The sequence below is a fragment of the Coturnix japonica genome, chromosome 1 (genome assembly GCF_054131305.1).
Source record: "Coturnix japonica strain WE chromosome 1, WE-NBRP24, whole genome shotgun sequence".
NCBI classification, from domain to species: domain Eukaryota; kingdom Metazoa; phylum Chordata; class Aves; order Galliformes; family Phasianidae; genus Coturnix; species Coturnix japonica.
In genome coordinates, this window is record NC_140663.1 from 164,236,156 (window position 1) to 164,261,157 (window position 25,002).

The following is a 25,002-nucleotide window of genomic DNA, read 5'->3' on the forward strand; positions in this document are numbered from 1 at the left end:
CACACTGGTTTCTGAGCCCTATTTAGGAATATAGTTTTTGGTATCATTGATACAGAAGTTAATAGTGTTCAAAAGTGCAAGTTCATAATATGGGAATTCAGCATAAGAGGTTACAGGAATAAATATGTGTTTGGTTTTGTACTCAAGTGCGCTTCTTCATTTGCTTCCAGAGCCGCCTCTTCTTCCCCATACTGTGTATATAGTTTCTAGAAAACCTCTCCTGCTGTTAGTATATGTGATATAACATTAGTATGTGTGATATAGAGGCTCTTAAATATGCTGCAAGAAGAGTTCTCTTATCTTAGAAATAAGAAATTACTCCTTCTATAATCTTTCCTACTCTGAAGATAAATTTGTTTCTAATGATGCCTCTAGGGAATAAATCGTATGCTGTGCTTTTTCCTAAGGTCAGTCATCAAGGCTAACTATCTAGCTTCCTTTCCAGAATGGCTATCTAATATGTCCTTAGGAAAAAGGGACAGCAACTTTTCTTTCAGATTCAATGTCTGACAGCTAATTTGGTGTCTGCCAAACAGGGGCCTGAAAATCTAGTGCCATTTGTTTATGTACTGACAATCTGTTAAATTGTGTACTTCTGGTTGGGACTTGAGATTAGGTGAATTGATTTCTATCAAGAATAGAAGCAGTGTATAAAAATCAAAACAAATGAGAAGAAAATACCCTTTCTTAAGTGCAAATTGCTAGGGTACAAGTGAACATAGAGTGCAGCGATATTCAGCCTGGAGAAGAGGAGGCTCAGGGGAGATCTTATTGCTCTCTATAACTTCCTGAAGGGGGGTTGTAGTGAGCTGGAGGTCGGCCTCTTCTCTTGTGTCATTAGTGACAGGACCAGAGGGAATGGTTTCAAGCTACGACAGGAGAGATTCAGACTGGACATTAGGAAGTATTACTTCTCAGAAAGGGTGGTCAGGCACTGGAATGGACTGCACAGGGAGGTGGGGGAGTCACCGACCCTGGGGGTGTTCAAGGAATGAATGGATGTTGTGTTGAGGGACGTGGTTTAGTGAGAGCTATTGGTAATAGGTGAATAGTTGGACCATATGGTCTTTTAGGTCTTTTCCAACCTTGGTGATTCTATGATTTGATTTTATGATTTTACCTTCCCTATCTGTGTTATGAGCCACATTCTGTCGCCGAGCATTAAAATTGAGATTTTAAAAAGTGACTGAGAACTTTAAGCAAAGCAGTAGGGGCCACATTTAAGACACCCTAAATGAATTCCTTTTTGAAGCCCCTTTCTTCAGGATCTTGACAGTGTTCAAAATTGCAGATTTATACTTAGATGTTACCATCCACTTTTGAATGCTTAGGTGACTGTACTACATTATGCTGCGTATGTGGTGTGTGGACAGCAGGAAGATCTTTGTTGAATTGTTGTGGTGATGCTGAAATGAGCAGTCAGGGTTCTCTTGTTGCACAGTGAATTGTGCTGATGTCTTTGTGCATCTGAACACAGCTTCAGTGTTTCATACTGAAGCAAAGTTACAAGCCAACATCAAAACGTAGCAATCAGACTCAAAAAGCAGGGATGCATTTTTCTATCAGAGTAGAAATTGTCCTCATAAAACATTTGTATTGCTTTTACTGAAAATAATGGCATTCACCATACTTATATCTGAAAGTAAAATGTGGCATATTATAAGGAAGGATGTTTTATAAAGCTGTCGGACTCTGTTAGGAAAAAATATTTTCAGCCAAGATATTTGGTTGTGTCCAAAGTGAATGTCAGTAGAGTTTTTAATAAGTGAACCTGTGTTTTCATAAACCAAATAGGAATTACTTGTTATCTGTTTGAAGAAAGGAGTTGTAGTTGCAGTTCTCCTAAGCTGTCTGCAGGCTTTGCTCCTCTGCTGGCTGCAGTTCCCCACCTTGCGGTGAGGCTTGCACAGTGCTTTTTCAGCACTTTTATGTTAAAACGTGGCTCAGGCTCCAAGGGATGCCAGTTTGTTTATTAGAAAGAGATTGCTGTCTGTTTGTAAATTCTCACATGTGCACAATTACTCATATATACTAATCCCTGTGTATTACTTCTATTGAGGTAATCCCAGCAATGGTGTGTAGATTTCTCCTGGGAACTGTGAAGCAGAGGGACAGGGTTTGACTGTGACAGTATCCTTTTTTTGGCGTAGGTACTAATTCTGAAGCTGAAACCTTTTTACAGTTATTCACTTAGTGATACAAGGAGAATTTGGGGTGATTCCTTCTGGGAGAAGAGTCTGAGGGAGAAATAGACTGGATGATCTAAGGCCCAAAGACACCCAGTATAATGTAACTGTTAGTTTAAAGCTGAGAAGAGAACATGATGATTTCAGGTGCTTGCTGCAGCAAAGGAAGTATTAGGAGTCTTTAGAGGATGAGTGGGACCTTTGTGTGCTCTGAACTGTCTTTGAGATATTACTGCTGATTAGAGGAGAGACTTCAGTTAACTGTACATCTAATCTGGATGTGTAAATCAGATGGGCTGATCCTGTCCTGAGCTGTTTTGGAAGGCAAGTATCACCCTTAGGATAAGTTTTGTTTGTTCAGCCATATATCCTATTCCATAAGGACTTCTGAATGGATACCTTTCTGTTAATATAATGATGCTTTTTCTGTGTGTGTGCAGGAATTCCTCCTCATATTGATACACATTCTGCTTTTGAGGATGAAATAATCTCTCTCAGTTTAGGATCTGAGGTAAGCTTAATATCTGTATGCACTTCGATGTTTTATTGGGAAGTATAATTTTTGTATTGTTTAATGCAATTTTAGTTTTTCATGCTTTCCGTTTCACACTCATCTGAGATTGATCTCAGGCATGCAAGGTACTGTGATACGTTAATTAACTAAACAACCACGATGACGTACCAGCAATAACTCATATCCTGTTTTAAAGTTTTAGCATCCATTTATCCACTGACCTTCCTTCATTTTGTGAGTTGTGGGAACTGTATAGAATCACAGACTTCTTGGAGTTGGGAGGGACCTCTGAAAACCATCTAGTCCAACCCCCTGCAATTAACAGGGATATAACTTCTATTTGTTTCTACTTCTAGTTTTTCTTTTTGTTATTCCCTGTTCCCTTGAGGTTGCAATACAGGTCCAGTAAGCGAACGTAGATGTATTACTTGATCTTCTCAAAGCCTGAATCCTGCTGAGCTAGTCACAGTGCAGGCAGAGGTAGACCCTGGTCTTGTGTGCTTTCAATGTATGTAGACAGTGCAGATAAGGAGTAGGAGGGGAAGCGGAAGAACTGTGATATACCATGAATCCATGGAATGTACCAAGAACAGGACTGAGAACAGACCATTGGTTTATTTTCTGCTGTAGAGCTGCCAACCCTGCATGAGGATAACCTATCTGCTGCTTCATTCTTGCAATGGCACGGAGAGGTCTTAGATGTGTGTTTGTGTGTAGGGCTGTATCTTTGTAGCAACAGAAGCATTCTCATGTTGAAAAACAACATTGGTTATTGCTCTTGCTTTGCCTTATTCTTTAAGCAGAGAGAGTCATGGCTGACTATTTTGAGCACTGGCACTTTCTGAGTCTCTAATCTGGGCTCTGATGTTGACTTCCTCTTTTTTTCTTGTGAGTTTTCTAGTGGACATGGAGCTCCTGGGACCAGGAATGAGTCTAAGGAAGAGTAGCCTTCCCAGTAACGTGGGGCAGTGGCACCTCTCTGTTGCTGGTTGACTGAAAGGGGGATGTCAGTGATGCCAGTCCTCTCATTAATATCATGAATGTGTTTGTTCATAAAAGCCACAGTAGAATCAAAAGCATCCAGTTAGAGTAGGAATATCTGGAATTAGTTGTGATGATTTTGTCAGTAGAGTTTTCATTCTTTTGTTTTGACATCTGGCAGTTTAGACATGCCTTTTCCATGCTGCCTCTGTGCTTAGCCTTGTTTCTGATCTGTTCAATTGCAGTATTATCTTTAACAGTGTCAGCACCTTTGTGCTAGGCAGCACACAGGAACATCCATTTCTTTCATGCAGTTTCTCTAGGGGAAAAGGTGTAATTGAACTTCTGTGTGTTTTATCAATCCTTTATTTTTTTAATACATACTGAATATTCAGTGCAGTACAGCAACAGCAGGTGGTCCCACCTTGCACAGTTCCTGTGTTGATCTTGTAATTAAAAATGTTTCTTCAGTTTTCTTTATTAAAACTACATTGATGCTACAGTAATTCTTCAATGTTTTCTGACTCAGCCTGCAGCCCCTGGCTTTTTTTTACCTTTTCAGTTTCAATTAAAAGGTTGATTCTGGCTTTGGGTTCTCTGTTACTTCATCGGTGAGACACCATGATTATATTACAGCACACCTTTGTGGTGGTCTTAAGCACACGGCCAAAAGCAGAGTGATTTTAATCACCTGAGAAATGCAAACTTTTCTAGGACCAGGACTGCCTGAAGGATTATGGTGCCAGTTCCATGGAAATGGAATGTATGTATTTCAGTCAGGAAAACAGCTTCATTTTGACCGTTTACAGACATTTCAGACATTGGCGTTGGACTCAGTCTGTTAGATAGTCCCCAACTTTCAGTGCCTTTTCGTAGTGGGCTATAAATACTCTACTCAGATTCAGGCAATCAAAGCGTGAATTAAAACAAGCCAGTGGCACATATAAAAGGCCTCATAATTTGATGCCTTTGCTTTCTGGTACTTTTATAACATTTGCAATTTCTTTAATATATTTTTGTGCACTTAGCTACTTTTCATCTGATTTTAAAAAATAAATAGATGCAATAATACATGCTTTAGTTATTTTAGGAATTTATTTATAGGGACACCTCTATTCCCATTGCAGATGACAAGATTTTTTACACTCTGATAATAAATAATTAGAGTTGCACATATGGCAGCAAATTGTCGTACTTGCCTATTCTCACTATTCTCTCTGGTGTGACTTAATATTTTTTTTTAGCTGAATAAATTGGGCTGCAACGCAATGGGAAAAAAAGCAACATAGTGATATGTTTTGTCTTTTCTGTATTTTTCTCAAAAAGAAATGCCCACGTTTAAATTGGAATTGGACTTTGTTGTCTGACTGGTTGTACAACCTATTTCTGGAGTTTGTTAATGTGACACTGAAAAGAAAAAAAAAAAAAGAATACAGAAAGCTTCATATGATTTATTTTTAAGTGAAGTCATGGAAGGAACTTTTCTTCCCACTGTTTGTCTGCTTGTCCTGCCAGTATCTGACTTAGGCAGGTTCTAAACACAGTATGTGAAGCAATTGCCTTGGTGTATGAAAAAGGAATCTGTGAACCAGCGAATACAAGTACCATCTTAGTCTAGTGCCTTAGCAATCAGTGCAGGTTTAGAGACTTCTTATGTTATCTTCACAGAATCCCAGCATTAGGTTTAGGTTAGAAAGGACCTCTTGAGTGTCCAAGGCCTTTCTCAAAAGGGTCAGCAAAGCAAGGTGTCAGAGTGTGTTGAGTTGTGTTTTGCATAGCTTCTGCTGGGTGATCTGTTCCAGTGTTTGAATTCCAGTTCAGTAAAACAATTTACATGTGCTCAGATGGAATTTCATGGGTTTTAAATTGTGACCATTCTCTCATTTTCTATCAGTGGGTGCTATTAGGAAAAGTTTGGACCCCTCTTCATTCCCTCCCATCAGGTATTTATACATGTAGATCACATCCCCCTGAGACTTCTCCAAGCTGAACAGTACTAGTTCTTTCAGCTTTTCCTCACCTGAAAGATACTTCCTAATCATCTTCATGGCCCTGCACTGGACTTGCTCCAGTAATTCCTATCTGTCTTGTAGAGGGGAGCCTAATCCATTTCCTAGTACTCCACAATAATCCACATGCATCTTCACTGGTGTTTAGTTAAAGGTTCACCTCTCATGAACTGGTAGTTATGCAATGCAGGAGACTGTTGTCCTTTTTTGCCACAAGATTGCGTTGCTGATTCACAGTCATGTTGGTTTTCTCCAAGAGCACACAAGCTTGGGGAAGAGTGGCTGGAAAGCTGCCTGATGGAAAGGGACCTTGGTGTACTGATGGATAGTCAGCTGAATATGAGCCAGCAGTGTGCACAGGTGGCCAAGAAGGCTAATGGCATCCGGGCTTGTATCAGGAATGGGGTGGTGAGCAGGACTAGGGAAGTCATCCTGCCCCTGTACTTGGCATTGGTGAGGACTCACCTTGAGTACTGTGTTCAGTTTTGAGCTTCTCAGTACAGAAAGGACATGGAGGTGCTGGAGCAGGTCCAAAGAAGTGTAGTAAGGCTTGTGAACGGCTTGGAAAATCAACCCTATGAGGAGAGGCTGAAGGAACTGGGGCTGTTTAGTCTGGGGAAAAGGAGGCTGAGGGGAGACCTTATCGCTCTCTTCCAGTATCTGAAAGGTGCTTACATTGAGAGCAGGGCAAGCCTCTTCTCACTGGTGACAAGTGACAGGATGAGGAGAAATGGCCTCAAGTTGTGCCAAGGTAAGTTTAGTTTTGATGTTAGGAAACACTTCTTTACAGAAAGGGCTGTGGAGCCACCAGGGAGGTGGTTGAGTCATCATCTCTGATGTATTTAAAAACTTGTTTGTATGTGGTGCTTAGGGACATGATTTAGCAGATGGTTGTTAGTTAGGGTCCTATGGTCAGGTTCTGGTTGGACTTGATGAACTTTAAGGTATTTTCCAACCTGAGTGATTCTATGATTTGGGGTTCCTGTCTACCCAGTTCTCCAGCCTGTCCAGGTACTTCTGAATAACAGTCCTGGTATATTGGTCAGTTTTGTATTATCCTTAAACTTGCAGAGGGTCACTTTTTTCCATTGTCCAGATAATTAATGGAGGCATTAAACAGTGATAAATGCAATGTCAAGCCCAGGGTTACACCACTAGGGATGCCTTCTACTACCATTTGTGTCGCTGCCATCTTCAGTGATACTTCCTTGTATAAAACGCTGTAGAAATTCAGTCTTTTCCTGTGGAGTATGACTTTCTCCAGTAAAAAGGCACTTAATACTATTCTATTAGAGGGATCACTGCAAGCATAATTTCTTCCTGCACAGTTAATTTATGTTGAAGAAGGAATAGTTATTCACATGTAGAATATATAAATCTTAAAATATGGGAAATCTGGAGTAAGGCACAATTGTTCTCAGCTCTGCTTTTTTTTTTTTTTTTTTTTTTTTTTTTTTTCCCTATCATATACACTACAGCAAAGTTCATGAGATTTGTAGGCATGAGATTGTTTCCCATCTTCTTCACTTGCAACAACTTTATCAAGTGGCTCAGTTTTATTCTAGTTGGTGCAATATGTCGTTTTAAGGAGCTTACAAGATGGATTAAACTTGATTTGTAAGAAAAAGTCTTGCTTTGGAATCCTTTCTAACTCATACAAACTGCTAAACAGTCTGAACAGAGCAGTGAGATGTGATGCATCTTGCCCTGTGGTATTCCAGGGAAGGTGACAATGTCAGGACAGGTTCATCACTTCTTGTTTTGTTGGGTTTTTTTCCTCCTATTTCTTTGACTTTTATATTATGATATTGAATACAGTTTTCTTCAATTCAGACGTTGCCATAGTAGAAAAGAACGGCAATGGTGTAAAATCAGTTCAAAGTGATTTTGTTAAGTTTAACAGTAAAACGTGTCCTTTGGTTCAGGAGTTTGAACAGAGTGCTGCAAAACGGGTGATAGTCCTTTCTGTTAATAATATTCTGGGTTGATTTGATGTAGGTGTTATTTTCAGTGCCTCCATTTGGTGTCTCTAAAGGTACATAATTTTGCAGTATTTCATCTTAGGAGCCTGGCCAATTTTGCAGCTGGAAAAATCCTAGTGAAAGCCTGTGTCAAATTTCCTTTAGCAAACTGGCAGGAAGTGTTTGATCAACATTGAGATTTGTTTTTCCACTTTTCCTGATTTGCCATGTAACATACTGTCATGTAAGCATTGATTCATTAGATATTTGGAAATACAGAGGTAACGTTTCTATGATGAGCTAAGTGTTACTGTGAGATATACAACCCAGAAAGAAATTTTCCCTTCCTGACAGCAGATCTTGCCCCCAATAAATATGATACGTCACAGTCCTGTCAGCTCTGTCTTGCTCCCTCAGAAACAACTGAGGGACACCCTCTGTCCCCACACCATAACGTGAAATGCAGTCATAATCTTATCCAAAGATGTATTATGTTGGTACCATGCTTTAATTTAGGTATCCTGTTTTGATTTCCCAATACCTATCCCTGATGTGGAAGTCCCAGGCTTGTCTGTTTTCCCTTAGTGAATGAAGAAAAGCAGAAACTGCCTTCAGTTTTTTCAGTTCTTCAGAGTTTCTTCTTCTTCAGTTCTTCAGTTTCTTCAGAGGAAACTCTGCTTCCATTCCATGTGCTTCTCCTTGGCAAAGAGTTGGTATAAGGGCATAGAACTGCTCTGATGCCCTGTTGGGGCCCCTGGCCTAACTTCTGTGAAAAGGAAACCTCAGGGTCTTGAGTTGGATTTGTGGCTCAGGGTTACACAGTGAGGCTTAGTGTGTGGATCGTCCTTGACTTCTCTTCATCTGAATGTATATTCATCATGCTGTAGCCTGCCCTTGATCTATAAAAAAAAGTCTGTGAGGTATTATGATATTGGTTAACAAACAGGTATCTGTTCCTCTAGCAGCTAATGAGCTGCTTGAGAGACTTTATCAGAACCCTTTAGAAAATGTAGATTATATCCAGCTACTGACAGTTAGCAGCCATTTCACTTCTTGTATGAGCTCTAACCAGGTAGGCAGTACTGGATGTTACTCTGTTAACTCTATACTCCCAGTTACATATTGCTTATTTTGCTTCGCTGCTGATTCGTTTACTTTAGATTTTCTTTGGCTTTATTTTTAAAGGAAGACATAAAGCATCTTGCTTATTTAAGGAATTGCTCTGGTAGCGATTGTAAAACAAAGTTTTTCCTTTGTATGTGCTAGCAGCATAATTGTAGTAGGTGAAATCATGACAGTATCTATCAATGCTTAGAATCAGATTGAGTTGGCAGAACCAGAATGTCTCTTAACCTGAATGGAAGACATTACTGCTAATAAGTAAAATCTAACACTCAAGTGGTTGTGGTGGGATTCCTGAAGCTCAATAGTGTGGTGGTTTTTTTCATATCCATAAGATGGTTTTCTTGATCTATAATCTTATTATAGTCGTGGATTTCATTTCCTTCTGATGAAGAGCTGTCCCAGCAGTTTCTGTACCATTTAGTTGGCAACTCAGAGACTATTTTTATAATTCTATATCAGAGTCAGTTGTTTTTGCCACTTAAAGTGAATAAATCCGGCTTCATGGATGTGTTGCTGCTGCCTGTGTTTATATAAATATGTCTTGCATTTCTCTTCCTGTCTCTTCCGTACCACAGCGTACTGTTATTTGAACTTGAATCAGATATAAGATCCATCAAAAGAAGAGGAGAGCCTGCAGCCCTTCTTGGGAGTTTTTACAATGCTCTTACTATATTTTCAGGGATATGTGAATATTCATTCAATAAATATACTATTCTGAATTTTCTGTTCTGGATATTGCCTCACCCTTTTCATTAAGTTCCTGTTCACGGGTATCCACACATGCTGATGTTTCCACCTGCTCAGTTACTTTAAGTAAGGCTCTTAAAAGCCCAGTTTTCATGTACTTTTTTCAGAGGAAGCCTGTGCTTAGCCCCTTAGCCCTGTGACATTGGTGTGGCTTCCTATTTTGGCTCAGGTAGCAACAACAAGACATCCAGTGTGCAGCTAATGCAGACAAGCATTTGTTTCTTGAGTATTTAGGAATCTGCTTGACCTGGATTACACTGAGGTGGTACAGGAAGAGCATTCAGACAGAATTACTGCAAGAACAATGATCTTCTCATTATTTCTCTGCAAGCTGTATGATAGTCATTTGTAGAAACAATAGAACAGCGTGGAGATGACTTTGGCCACATTAGAAGAACAAAACTGAAAGTAAGCTGTGAGAGAATCTTGCTTTTCTGTAGAGCTGTTCCTCACTATGCAAGACCTACTCACTTAAAAATTAATTAAAATCCTGTGTCAGGCTGGAGGAAGAGCAGCCTCTCATGTGGGCTATTATTTTGGTTGCTGGGAGAGGAAGGCAGACCTGCAGCTCCTCCTGGTTCCTACCACTCCACTTTCTTCTTACCCACATGGTTGCTCTTTCTAGTATACTGCATTTTCTCTGAGTTATTGCTTTTGAGATGGGAATGTGGGAGGAACGTTCTTGTCCTGCTGTCCTCTGAGTAACAGCATCAGCATTGTGTCCAACATGAGTGTGAGAAAGGGAGAAAAATGAAACTGCAGTTAGAATGAAATAATTTGAAAATGAAATCCACTCAGTGTTGCATGGAAAAATGCATAGCTGTGCTACAAGAAACAACAAAATCCTGCTGTAATTGAAAGGAATGTTTGAAGTGTGCAACAGGGCTTGTGATTTTTGTCTGCAGTCCTAGTTGTTAAATAATAACAGAAAACTTCTGTGTAGTTATTTCATCAACAGGTGTTTTAACACCTGTTGTCTCCCAGCTCCTTCCTTTTTTGCGGTGTGCTTATTTTGAATGCGGAGGCAGCATCGTTTCATTCCCCGTTCTCAGACATCTGACTGTTATGGTTTTACTGTGACGCACAGTTAGAGAGATGGAATTTTTCAATTGATTAAAATGGTGCTGCTAAAAAAAAATACTGTCTTGTGATTCCACTGATTTTTCAGAGACATCTCATTGATTTACATACCTTATAAAGCCTGAAGATAGCTAGAAATCTTAGGGGGGTGTGTGTGGAGGGGGGGGAGGGGGTGAGGAATGGATTCGATTGCAACTCCTGATATTCTGTACAAACTAAAATCTATTTTTGTTCTTGCTTTGCTCCTCCCATGTACCCTTTGCTATGATACAGGAACTAATCTGCAGTGGTGGGACAGATGAGTACCTGTGAGCCGGCTCAGGGGCACAAGGAGCTGGAAGGGAACAAAAGCAGGGCAGCTGATCTAACCTGGCCAAAGGGATATTCCATTCCACATAGTGTCATGGGGGAAAATCTATAAAACTAAGGGGAGTTGGCTGGGGGCTGCTGCTGCTTGGGAACTGTCTGGGTATTGGTCAGCAGGTGGTACAATTGCCTCGTACATCACTTATTTTGTAGCTATATATACATGTATTCTCATCCTTTTCTGTTTTAGTAAATAGCTTTATCTCAGTCTATGAGTTCTACCTTCATTTTTTTCCCCCAATTCTTTTCTCCATCCCACTGGGGGGGTGTAATGAATGAAAGGCTATGTGATGTTCAGCTGTCTGTTGAATTAAAATACAGTTTTGTATTATGTTTTTTATTATTTTCAAGAGATTTATCAGTGATTCCTATACCTCATGTTATTTTTAGAAGATCAGTGCTTGGAAATGGAATCCCGGTGTTTGCCACAAATTAACAATGAACATACTGAACTCTAGGGCATAAAAAAGTTATTATCTTTAGCTGTTGCGTTCAGCAGTACTTCAGCACTGGAGCTCAATGAAGAAAACTAATTTCATTAGCCAGTGATGTCATCTGTATTGTTGCAGGAGCCTATTTAAAGACTGCCAAGTTTCATGTAGAAATGACAAGTAGTAATATCAATCACAAGTACTGCATAACCAAGGAAACAGACTTAACGTGTTAAACTCCTGCTGTGGTGTATTTATTGTCTCTCTTGGACACTGATAATATCAGAAAGCATAGCAAATGGTGTCTGTAATCTGTCTGCCCTTATGCTCTCTTTACAAAGCTGAGCATCTTGTATAGCTGTGTTTAGCATCTCTTCAGCTATGTTTAGTATTTTGGGAGCAGTTTCTCCACAGATCTTCTATTTTGGTGGTATTGACTCTGGAAATTTTCACTGAGGAACTAGCAATTTAGGACATTTGAAAGTGTGCTGCAACCAGAGCTACCAAACCTGATGATAATATACTTGGCAGAAAGATTCTGATTTAAGGCAGGGAGAGCTGTGCTTTTAGAGAGGCAGAAAGTGGGCAGTGCAGAGGGGATGCAGGAAAGCACTGACTATTTGCTGGCGCTGCAGGACAGTGTAGGAGTAAAGCAAGGTTGATGATGCAGCTGAAAGCAGGGACAACTGGAAGTTTCACAGCTCCTTGTGCCTTGTGGTGCTGTTGCTCCTTCTCCTTTGTAGCCTACATCTCTGTAGTGCATGCCCATGTAAGCTGTTATAGTAGATGCATGGCCAGATGCTGATGCCCTGCTAGAGCCCTTGTGTATAACTTTCAGCTGCATTATGTGAACACGATTGTTGAGCGGATGGAGAGTGTAAGAGGAAAAAAAGTTACTTGTGGTGAAAATTAGCAGTGCTGTAATACCACCTATATGAAATGTGCTTTTCTTCTGATTATTTTACCTACTTTAAAATCGTGTATGTTTTAAATTTGTGGTACTTTTATATCATAATCACAGAATGGCTTGCGGATGGAAGGGACCTCAAATATGATCTAGTTCCAACTCCCCTGCCACGAACGGAGTCATCACCTGCTAAATCGGGCACTGGATCAGGCTGACCAGGGCCCCATCCAACCTGGCCTTGAGCACCTCCAGGGAAGGGGTACCCACAGCTTAACGGTGCAGCTGTGCCAGTGTCTCAGCTGCCCTCTGAGAAGGAATTTCTCCTTAAAGCTATTCTAAATCTACTGTCTTTTTGTCTAAAACCACTGTACCTTGTCCCATTGCTAAACACCCTGGTAAAATAATGTTCTGCTATCTTTCTTGTGGGCCTCCTTTAAGTACTGGAAGGCCACAATAACATTACCTCAGAATCTTCTTCTTATCTCTTTTATGTAAGAAAACACAGCAATTGTGTGAATTTATAAAGCAAATTTTTGTTGTTGAATTATTTTAAAGGAACCATTCATTAACATGCTGTGTTTTGAATTATACTTTATGACCCTACGAGACATCATTTGCCGTGAAGACAAGTTTCATTATGGTTTTTTTTTTCCAATTCTATGCTTTTGTCTGCAGAATGATTTATGTATTATAATAATATACATATATGTGTATTATTATATACGACTTGTTTATGTATTTAGGCCATTTTTGTGAATTCACGTCCAGATTTTTGTGCTTTAGTACATTTCGTTTCTGGACACCTTGTGGGACTGGCATCCAGCTGGTAGGGTGGCAGAACAGGGTGCTGCAGTGGGACCCACACCTGGAGTGCCTGCATGTGATCTTGGTGGGGTTTTTGTCACTGGTGTGTGTGTGGGGGTAGCCCCATGGGCAGGAGAGCGATAAGGTCTGGGAGCCCATGCGGCCTCAGGGGTGCACCCAAGTGAACACAGTGGGAGAGTAGAGCTTTGGGGGATTAGTTATGAAGGCTATTTTGAAATGTTTGTATTTATTACTTCGTCACTTCGCCGTGGCTCAGTTGTTAAAGCGCCTGTCTAGTAAGCAGGAGATCCTGGGTTCGAAGCTTTCGGATCAGCCAATGAGCGGTGTGGAAGGAAGGGGGCGGGGCTATCGGCGTGGGGGCGGAGCTCCGCTGTAGCTCGCAGCCAATGGGCGGGGAAATGGCCGAGCCGTAAAGCGCCGGAGGTGTAGCGCAGTGGTAGAGCGCGCATGCAACGCAGATGCTTTGCATGTGAGAGGACCCGGGTTCGATCCCCGGCATCTCCATGGGGGGCGCGCATTGTTTTGTGTGCCCTGGTGGCTCAAGTGGTAGGAATGCCGCATTGCAACACCAGGGCCTGGGGTTTGAATCCCCCCTGTGGCGCAAGTGGTAGAAGTGCCGCTCTGCTACACAGAGGCTCGAATCCCGGGAGTTGGACTCGATGATCTCTAAGGTCCCTTCCAACCCGCACGAGACTATTACTATTACTATTAACATGTTTTAGGCCTCCAGTGGTGGTGTTTGACTGTTATTTTGGCACTACTGTTGACCAAAGTGTAGTGGCTTGCTGGTTGCTTCATATTTACATGCTAATAAATCAGTAAGTTAGTTTGATTCTGATTTAACTTCAAGATTTGAACGGTTTTTCCTGCTACTGTCATACTTAAATGATTGTGACACCTTCATGCCGGCTATTTTGTGCCATTTTGGAAATACACCTGAGTTCTTCCAATATGTTTCCAGAAGGTGGGGCAAATGTATTATACTCATGTTACACATTAAGGAAACAGAGATCCTCAAATGATCAGGTGTTTTAGCCAAGGGTAGAAGGAGCATGCTTAGCCATATATGAAGGGTGTCACATGAATCCAAGCATTGAGCTACTGATTGTCCACCATACTGCATTGCTGGTTTGCTCCCTGCTCACTCTTTGATCAGCTAAGTCTTTCCAAGACCTCGTCAAAGTATGGTTTTGGCTTTAGTTCATATGAGGACTATCCATAAAAGGCAGAGTGGATACAACTAAGTTTGATCCCTGTCAGCTGGTGCACTTCACACCCTAGTTTCTCTCACTTGTACTGTCTCCTAGGGAAAATGTCACCTTCCCTTTTCTGTGCTATAAAATTCCAGCCTGGTGAGTTGTAACACAGTTCTCCTAATGCTTCAAACACTAAGCACTAAATAATGGTCGTATGTCAGGGCATAACTCTAAGCAGTGTGGATGTGAGACAGTGTGGTTCATTTAATCTCTGTTCTGGGAATTGTCTCTAACTATCTTTTATTTAGAAATACAGGTGTGCACAAAATGTCTGAAGTTCAGCTCAGCAGGCATTCTCCAGTGGCAGTGTCTGGTGATGGGATAAAGCACAGAAGTTAATGGCATATTTCAGCTCTTCTAATCTGTGTCATAGTAGGTGAAAAACTTCCAATAACTTGTAGTTAGTGAACCTCAAGAGATCCATCCCTGTGTACAAAAGGAGAGTGGTATATATTCCAGCTAGCCGTGACAAGGCCTGCAGAGAGGTGGAATAACCTGTATCCAACAGGAATTAGCATGGAAATTGCATGTTTTCTTCTTTATGAGCACTGCTTGGATCTGTAATCAGAATACTGGCATCAGGAGAGCTTTGATCATGCAGTTAGTGGCATAAAATCATGAAACAGTTTGGATTGGAAAGGGCCGTTAAAGATCATGTAGTTCAACCCTCCTGAGGTGCATTTCTTGCTAGACCAGGTTTCCATCCATCCCAACATCAAGTACTTCTAGGAAGTGGACATAGATAGGAGTGCTAGGAGTGGTACTGGTATCTTGCTCAGTGGATACAATGTCCTTGTATTTATCAGGAAAGTTAATAGCAAGATAAGGCCTCAGAGAGAAAATGAATGAAGTACTCTTTGTTTTTTGAAGTAATGGAGCTCTAGGATATGTATACTTAAAATTAAGAGGAAGAAATAATATAGATCGTAGAGTGGCTTGAATTGGAAGGGACCTTAAAGTCTGCCCTGTTCCAATCACCTGCCATGGGCTGGTTGCCACCCAACAGATCAGACCACCCAGGGCTCCATCCAACCTGGCCTTGAACACCTCCAGGAATGTGGAATCCACAGCTCTCTGGACATCTGTGCCAGGGCCTCGTTGCCCTCTGAGTAAAGAATTTTCTCCTACTATCTTATCTATTTTTTCCCTATTCTAGTTTAAAACCTTCCTCCTTGTCCTACCACTATCAGACCATGTAGAAAGTTGGTCTCCTTCTTGATTATAAGATAATTTTAAGTACTTTGAAGTAACTAAACACAGAACAGCAAGATAGTAATGCATTACACGCATAGAAGATTGAATATGATTTTTTAAGAAAGAAATAATATATTAAATGTCTAAAGAGTAGTGCCTAAAGAGATAAGCAAGCTTAATGCCAGGTGTTATGCTTTGGCTTAGATCTGATGGATGAGGCCTGGTGCATGTGTTGGAGACTTTCGAAGTAAGCAGTACTGAAGTATTTCATCAAGTCATCATTATTGTACTCATTTTCTAGAATATGACTGGAGACCATGATATAGGATATAAATATCAGGTTATGTAAGATAAATACCCTAAAATACGGACTGTTTGGGAAAGTTAATCCATTCTCTTCCCCTCAAAGTTCAGAATACTCCTAAGTTCCAAATTTTGGATGTTAATATAGTTTTTGCAATGAAAGGTGCTCTGAAGGATAATATTGAATGCCTCAGTTCCATGACAGTCAGCAACCCCTCAGCCTCACATGGAGCCCTACTGTTGTTCAAGCTCTGTGTGTGGACTTAAGGCCACACAGCTGCCTCTGCGGTAGGTATTCCTCAGCTGCTTTACATGTGCAGTAACTGCTATGTAGGCTGATAATGTGACTTTTCTCTCTGAAAAATGAGTAAATAATGTCAGAGACTTGAAATACATTCTGGATTGTACTTCTTTCAAGTCTACTTTTTCGAGTTTTAGAGTATGTTTCTTCTAAGGCAGTCTTTTATCATCAGATATAAACTGCATTAGTGGTGAAGCTTAGAGAAATAGTACCACAGCAGTGAAATCCTTATTGACATTGTCCTTATAGCTGCATTACATTATTTGTTGTGCTTTTGGGTTATTACTTGATAGACCAGTCATACATATCCCTCCTGCACTTCCCTGATGTGCAGTGCTTCTGCAATGAAAGGCAGTGCAGACTAGTGCACACTTCTTATTCCCACAGAAGTTAAGAAAATCACACTTTCTTCTCTTACGTTTTTATGCTGAATTCTATTCCATTTTTTGGCACTTAGCTGTATTTTATGCCAGGGGAGCAATGTTTATGATGCGGGTGTCGCTTTGCTTTGTTGTTCAGCCCCTCTTGAAAGCTGTTTGCTGTGTCACTTGCTCCCTTGTCAGAAGGCCTCATGACAAGATATTTAAATCTATAAGTAGGTATTGTTTGCTGTTTGTATTTCTTTCAAGTGTTTGGTGTATATATATATAGAGAGAGAGAGAGAGAGAGACTTCTTCAGCAGTACAAAGGAAAAAGGTAAAAGTTATGTGAGATCAAAGCATCAGCTATTTTTATTTTTGAATCCTGAGTGATGCACTGTGAGCTGAGCTGGAAATTTGATCTTTATTGACTCTGCCACCTAAGAGAAAAGAGACAATAAGTTTTTAGGGAAAAAAAAAAGTAATTGGAAATAAGTGCTGTGGAGCAGAGCTGTCATGAAGCAGATTGATTCAGCAGTGGCAGTTGCTTTATTGATTGTGAATCCTTAGTAAATTAAAGAGCGGACTGAATGTGTTAATCTTTTATGTGTGTGTGACAGTGACAATTTAGGATGTTCTGCCCGGATAAAGATATAGGAGTGGGGGAATATTATCTACTTCAGTCAATAACGGGCTTTTCAGAGATAAGAACAGTTCCTTACGTACCCGTCTGGGTTAAATGTTCTCTACTGTACCACGGACAAAAAAAATAAAGAAGTACTTTTGCTCAGTTTTAAGCCTTTGGGTGCAGGTATTTTAGATAAAGAAATGAAACATTAATGTAGAAATCACGTTAGTTTTATTCAAATGTTCATAGTAGGCTCCTTAAATGTGATTATTTGTCTGAATTGCAGTGTCTAATTTGTTGTTAATAGGAAGCTGTGAATTTTAATACTGTCCAGCTAAGGATCTCTGTCTGCTTCATAACCAAAAGTCAGTTTTGAATCTCGATTTTTGATTCTTCCCATTCCTGCTAATTACTTAATGCCATTGCTCATTTGCAAGTAAATTAATCCTTTATTTATATTTTGTCCCCAAGTCATTGCTGCTTGTTAGAAGGGTGTCATTTGTTTAGAAGGGGAGCAGCCATGCAGTGTGAGATAAGAATACAAACTTTTCTTTTACAGAAAAGGAGCAGGGACAGAGCTGGACTCTGCTGATGAGGACTAGGCTTGCCAGATACTATGTACAGTATGTAACTTCCTGTTCTTCAACCTGAAATTCTGCATCAATAGAAATTCATTTCACCTATTTCTTGTTGGCTTATCATAGCCAATGTTGAACCAAGAGAACACTTTTTTTCCTACTATTTCTTTTACTATCTGTTTTTCTGCGACTTCTACTTGAAAATTCAGTTGTGAGGGACTATTTTTTTGCCTGTCATTTCGAACATGTTCTCTGTTATGGGACACACTGAACCTCTGCTGGTTTGGATGCACAGTATTCTGCAGAGGCACAGTGGGAGCTTTACAGAGTTGGAAGAAATATTTTCTGCTTCTTTAAGCAGGGTCTCCAACTTGGCATGTGGAGATATGAAGGAGGGCAAGGTTTCCTCCCATAACCTGGAGAGACATGAGAAGTGGAAGTGTAGGAGACCTCACAGAACTGGGAATCAGCTCCTAGAGGAAGTATAGTTTCTGAATGTTACCTGCAAGAACTGGGCTTTGTTGCTGCTGTTGACCTAGAAGGAGGAACAGAGGGCCTCCAGGAAGGAATTTGGACTGTCTCATTATCAGTTTGTGCTTCCCTGTTTCTGAAGAACTCAGTCTCTTACCTCTCACGCCCAGCCCTCAACAGCAGTGGGACAGGAGGCAGAAGAGCCTCACATATCATTTCATGAATTTTATCCAGCCACTTTGCTCATCAGTTTGTTTTTTTTTCCCTATCTTACTTTTGCTTTACTTGCTATTCTAGTTTAGTCATCCACTGGTTTCTTTACCTTGCCAGACAGCTGCTGCTTCTTACAGAGGCTCGTGCTTAGCCGTGCTTTGTGTCATGGGTTCCTCATCAGATCTGTTTAGCCACTGTTTTTTCTCCTTCCTCATCTTATGCTCTTTTGAGGATGCCTGGAAGAAATTACAACGTGCATAGAAAGGAATATATTAGGAAGTGGCTGCCTTTTATTTATTGATGTTGCGATTTAAGTTTTACATAATCGTTAATTGGATGGAGCTCATGGGTAGGCTGCATTCCTGTTCTCCCCTATAGCTCTTCCATTTTGTGTCCCACTGTTTGACACGTACATTTCCTTCCTTAAATTTAGGCAGATCAACAAGAGTAAAAGCTCTTGCTGTAAGGTAGATGGTACAACAGCATTGTTTTTGTGCTGAATTAATGATCATTGCACCATTGTTTTCTGTGTTAAATGCATCTGTATGCAGAAGCAGCACAACTTAATTTGTTTCGATCTGGTAAAGGTAGTAAGTCTGCTTTTAAATTACGTACTTAGCAAGTAGGTTGCAGTCAGATGCTGCCACTTCCATGGTGCTTGTTTTCCAGTGTAGTTGGAACCACCACAACTTAAATGATTTTTGACCACTTTGCTTTCTTTCCTTTTTTCTTGCTATGTCTTCCTTCAGCCATTTGGCTTTCTTAAAGAGTCTGATCCTTATTTTCGACAGAAAGAATTTTTCTTGTTTGGGAGATGTAAAAGGATAACATTAGTAGCCCAAGCAGAAGCAAAATATAGCACTGCCATCTGGGCTGTGAAATTGAATTGAAGCTGAGAGCATTACCTCAATATATTGCTGCAGTTCGAGGCCAGGTGGCAAATGAGAAAAGGCTGCTCTGGTAGTTGGCATGTTAGTCAGGATCTTGGGAGGCTCCTTGTGCTGCAAACCTCTAAGAATCTGGGCAGGTTAGAAATGATTTCTCTCTCCTAGTACTGGTTATTGAAATGTTATGCATCCACTCTGAGTTAACTGTCTCAGCTCACTCTTCTGTGAATGGATAAGCATTTCATCCCACATCACTTAACTGTGTCACAGAGTAGGATGAATCACCCTGTGGAGATGCTTGTCTCTCTGTGTAAACCTCACAAAAAGGCAGTAGTTGAGTGCCTAAGCCCAGATGTCTAACTAGGAGCTGCTTGAGTTATAATAAATGAGCCCTATTTACATAGTTGCATTTAGTTGAGAGATCATCATCCCTTCCTATATCACAGGTACATGGATTTAACAGTGCTCCCATGTTCTTTTGAAGGAGACTATTACTGCAAAAATAAAATGAACCAGTTTAGTATTTTAATTATTTATAATATTAAAAATGCGTGTATATGTATTAATGTGTTTATATATACAGGTTTTGTGGTTGTCTCAGATTTTTGAACACTGCTGAAAGGAAGAGGCAGGATAAAGACATAAAGGCTTTTGCTTCCCTAGGAAATACACAGCTGTTTTGTGGCATTATCTTTATTAACACACAGAGGTAGGACGTGAGAATGCCTTGCTAATATGTGATGCTCTGTAAGTCATGCTCATTGGTGATTGGTATTTTTTTTTCTTTTTAGATTGTGATGGATTTCAAACACCCTGATGGCCACACAGTGGCAGTTCTGCTGCCTCGATGCAGCTTATTGGTGATGACTGGTGAATCCAGATACTTGTGGACACATGGGTATGTGTAAGAGCTTCTGTCTACTCATAATGAATGAGAATATATGTTGTTTATTTGCTTTGTCAACAGTATTCTGTGTTGAAACTGACTCTGGAAGAAATCAATGAGGTTTTGAGATAATTAGACAAATTCCCTCCTTGTCCAGACGCTGCTCAGATTGCATAGGAAAACTGGGGACTTTAGGAAGCTGGTTGTCAGTTCCTGAGCTGCAGCTCTTACAAGTTGTTTCACACAGAAGTCCCTTTCACTTTTCAGTGTGAAAGTCCTCTAAGGTGCAAGGAGTTGATTGTACTGGAATTAGCTTCATTTCTTTTTCCCCCTTTCAGCCCACAGTTTTTCCCGTTGTATCACATATGCCAAAGCCTTTGAAGAAGGGTTGGTTTAGGAGGGTGACTTCCCCTGTATAGAAGGCTTTAGTGTCACAAAGGGGAGTGAGTCTTCCTGGGCTTCTTCCTGTTGCTTTAGCACCATGTCAACTACTGATAAGGCTGCTTTGTAGTGAAACAGATTTGGGATCCTGGGGAAGAGATTTCTTGAAATGTGTCTTGAGGCTTTGCTTATTGTACAGTCTAAATAAGATTCTCGAATCATGCACCACAGGGAAGTACTTACAATAGGAATGCTAAAGTCAAAACGGCTAAGAACTTGGCAAGGTTTGAGTGACAGTAGTTTACTTCAGAAGAACATGTAAACCTTCCTATTGCACAGAAATGCCCACGGTAAATGTTTCTTCCTTTGTTCAATCCAAGGAGGATCACTGGTTACAGCAGGAAATGGGAGAGACTAATTACATCTTATACATTAAAGACCAAATCCTTTTATTGGCAAATCTTCTGCCTTCTAGTTCTACTGGTTATTTTTTATAGCGAAGAAGAGTGAATGTGAACTCCCCAATGGCCTGTATATTGTTCATTTTTGTAGAGCACTTATGCCACCTGTGTAGTTGCTCATTAAATCATTGTAAAAAGCAGCTGGGTCTTCCTGATTTGCATCATTCTGGGCAATGAAGTCCTTTGTTTTTCAGTATACAAGACTAGAGATGGATCTCAGCATTATAAGCTTCTTACTCAATTCTGTCAAATACTGTCTGCCTTTTCTGGAAGGCATCGACAACTCTGAGAACAGTGTTCAGTTTTTACATAAGTGACCTTGCTGGCCTGGAATAGTGCAGGGGAGCAATCAGGTTGACTCCAGCTGTGACCTGTCCAGTTGGCCCAGGCCATTTTGTGGGGCAGGCTGAGGCCACATGGGGACATCAGCCAGGGGTCCAGTCCTGGATCAACAGGACTATGGCCGTGCACAGACAGCTGTGACACATCTGGGCTGTGGCTTGGGCATGGTGCAGCAGGACAGCCTCTACTTAAAAGCAGCTCCTGAGGGAAGAGGGATAGCCCTGGTTGAGGCCTCTGGTTTGCTTCACAAGACCTTTCTCCAGGACCACTAGCTCTGCTGTTCCCAAGCTGGCCATGCACCCCAACAGCCAAACCTGTGGGAGTGGGACAGATAATGCACACGTTCCACTTGCAGTGACTGCCAACCTATGCGGTTTGGGGTGGATACCTGCCTGTTAAGAACTAGACTGAGATCAGTACTTAATTCACTTTTACCTTCAATGATGATTGTGTTTTGAAAACCAAGGATGCAAGCTAGGTTTGTAATGAAGATCTCAAGTCTTCCTACCCATGTATTCCCATCCCCTCTGCTTGTTTGCTTTTCCTAATAATAGCTTTTCTGTATGGGAAATGTGTTTAGAAGCAGTAGTTGGTCAATATACTCAACTAGGGTAAATTAGTATTGGAATCTCAGTATTTCAGAGTAGGAAATACTTATTTGTTTTCCTTTTATCTTTTTTCCGATTATATTCTTTAACTCTTAAGCACCTGTTATTGCAACATCAGGTATTCCTCAGATCACATCTTCACTGTTGTACCTTGTTGGTAAATGGACATCTTCTGTAGCTAAGGAGAACAGAGATAACAGTAGGATTGCAGAGCTTGCCAGTAAAGAGCAACCTTTTCTTTATGTTAGTGAAACATGCCATTGCAATAAGTAAGACTGGTCAACCAGCAAGGAAGTGTCGTTAATTGACTTGCATCAGAATGGTTTTAAGATCATTTGTGATGTCTTTTTTTCTGTTCTCAGATGTCAAATTAAAGAGCAGAAGGTTCATTTTTGGGGTAATTCTGGAAATGCTTTAGTTGTATATTTTTGGATACAAAAAGGATTAGGGGCTTCATTTTATCCCTGTTAACCAAGTATGAAAAGCATTTTCATTCTATCCTTTCTGATAGCGTGTATCTGAAGGAAACATAAGGTTAAGAAATCATTGAGTCAACCAAAGGATATGTGCTTTTTATGTCTCATAGGTGAAAATAAAACTATGATTTCATAGTTGATGAGTTTTATTTTTGGATGGAAAAACACTGTTCCTAATGCTGTAACAATAAGACCAAGATGATGGGCAGCGTTTTGTTTTTGACGCTGAGATACACTAGAACACTAGATAAAAGGCTGAGCTTTCATGTGGCATGGACAAAAGGAGAATCACATGGGTTGAAAGTGTGGAACCTGGAAAAAGGCTGTGTCTGAAAACATTAGTGCCCAGCACGCACAGCCTATTGCTGCAAGTACAAATATGCTTTACATAAACAGTAAAGCCAATGAAAAAATCTGCAAACTTTGGGCTTGAAGTTCAGATGTCAACGGAAACTTGACCGTACTTAACTGATTATTTAATCATTGTTTCATTAGCTGGGTAGGGCAGTTCTTTATTAGACCCCCATAGCTGCCTTAAGGCAATTTTTATACCTGAGGCTGCGCTGTCTTCTTTGTACAAGATCTACACAGACAATGAATGTGCTGCTTTATGACCTTCAAACAGGAGGGACCCACAGTCTTTCTCTATGGTTGGATTGAAGACCAACTTCTCTGACATAAGGGATGACAAATAACAAGTACTGGCATGGCTGCCTTCTCATCATTCAGATCATTCTTTTGCTTGGTTAAGTACAGGCACTGCTCTGCAGTTTTGTGTAACCTGCAGAAAAGTTTCAGTATGAATAAGGATTGTGACTGATGGCTCTGCTTTATTAAAAGATGTAAGAGACTTTTTTTTCCTCCCCCTTTACCTCAACCTATGAGGGTTAGAATCATAGCATCTTTTTTTACAGGTTAAGCTCAGCTAACTAATATAGAAGTCACTTTTATACTGAGAGTTTGTCCTGCTGGGAATCAAGTACTTTGAAGTCAGCAGCTCTGAAGAGGCTTCACTGGGACGACTATTCCTTAGAGATGGCTTTTTTTTTTCTTGAGGAAATTTCTGCATTAGACTGCTTGAAAACTGAGCTCAGGAAGTGTTTTAGTGTGACAGTAACAGCTTTGAAGTGCTGAACTATTTCCCTGAAGAGTTTCTATTTTGTTCCAAGAGTGTCTACTTTGTCCCATGTGCGAGTGATAGGAAACCACATGTGGGTGCAGCTCTATCTCTTCTCTTGTACTGAGTTTCCTGTTTTATTTGCACATTTTGCTCTTGTCAAGTTTGTGAGAGATCCACAGAATCACCGAATCATCGAGGTTGGAAAAAAGACCTACAAGATCACCCAGTCCAACCATCCACCCATCACCAACAGTTCTCACTAAACCATGTCCCTCAACACCTCCAGGGCTGGTGACTCCACCACCTCCCTGGGCGGCCCATTCCACTGCCTGACCACTCTTTCAAAGGAGTAGCATTTCCTAACATCCAGCCTGAACCTCCCCTGGCACAGCTTGAAGCCGTTCCCTCTAGTCCTGTCATCAGTTACATGAGAGAAGAGGCTGACCCCCAGCTCACAGCAACCTCCGTTCAGGTGGTTATAGAGAGCAATAAGGTCTCCCCTGAATCTCCTCTTCTCCAGGCTGAACAATCCCAGCTCTTTCAGCCGTTCCTCATAAGGCCTGTGCTCCATCTCCCACCAGCTTTGTTGCCCTTCTTTGAGCATGCAAGAGGGCTTCAGTGTCTTTCTTGCAGTGAGGGGCCCAAACCTGGACACAGTACTCGAGGTGCAGCCTCACCAGAGCTGAGTACAGGGGGACAATCACTTCCCTGTTCCTGCTGGTAACACTGTTTCTAATGCAAGCCAGGATGCCATTGGCCTTCGTGGCCACCCGGGCACACTGTCGGCTCATGTTCAGCCGAGCATCAATCAGAAACCCCAGGTCTGATTCCTCCACACAATCCTCCAGCCACTTTGCCCCAAGCCTGCAGTGCTGCCTGGGGTTGTTGTGGGCAAAGTGCAGGACCCGGCATTTGGTCTTGTTGAACTTCATCTCATTGGCTTCAGCCCAGCTATTCAGCCTGTCCAGGTCCCTCTGAAGGGTCTCCCTACCCCCAGGCAGATCAACACTCCCAGCCAACTTGGTGTCATCTACAAACTTATTGAGGGTGCACTCAGTGCCCTCATCCAGGTCATCAGTAAAGATACTGAAGAGCATTTTTGCAGATCTGTGATGTGCTCCAGTCTTTGTATCTTCTCTAGTCAATAAACAGAAAAGCAATTGTGTTGTAAAGCAGAGTTAATTGAAGAGACTTGCTTGTAAGAAAAAACTTCAATCTGCAAGTTTAGAGCTAGTCAATACTCTTAAATCTGTAGCCACCATTTTTAGTAACGTATTTTTTCTTTAAGAAGCGTATTTCAGATAAAATCCTAACGAAATAATCACACTTACCAAGGGAAAGAAAGGAAGAGAAAGAAAATGTAATTCCTTTCAATTAAATAACACGTTAATTAACATCATTAGTTT

General features: G+C 40.9%; 1 protein-coding gene across 7 annotated transcripts in view; it reads left to right on the forward strand.

The window, feature by feature from the left end:
* Nucleotides 1-25,002, forward strand: part of ALKBH8 (alkB homolog 8, tRNA methyltransferase) — a 45,435-nt gene that overhangs the window by 9,352 nt on the left and 11,081 nt on the right. For all 7 annotated transcript variants that reach the window (XM_015852227.3, XM_085555864.1, XM_032442176.2 and 4 more), the window contains 2 exons: nt 2,627-2,697; nt 20,114-20,220. In XM_015852227.3, the coding sequence (XP_015707713.2) occupies nt 2,627-2,697; nt 20,114-20,220 (178 nt within the window). The remainder of the gene's footprint in view (nt 1-2,626; nt 2,698-20,113; nt 20,221-25,002) is intronic.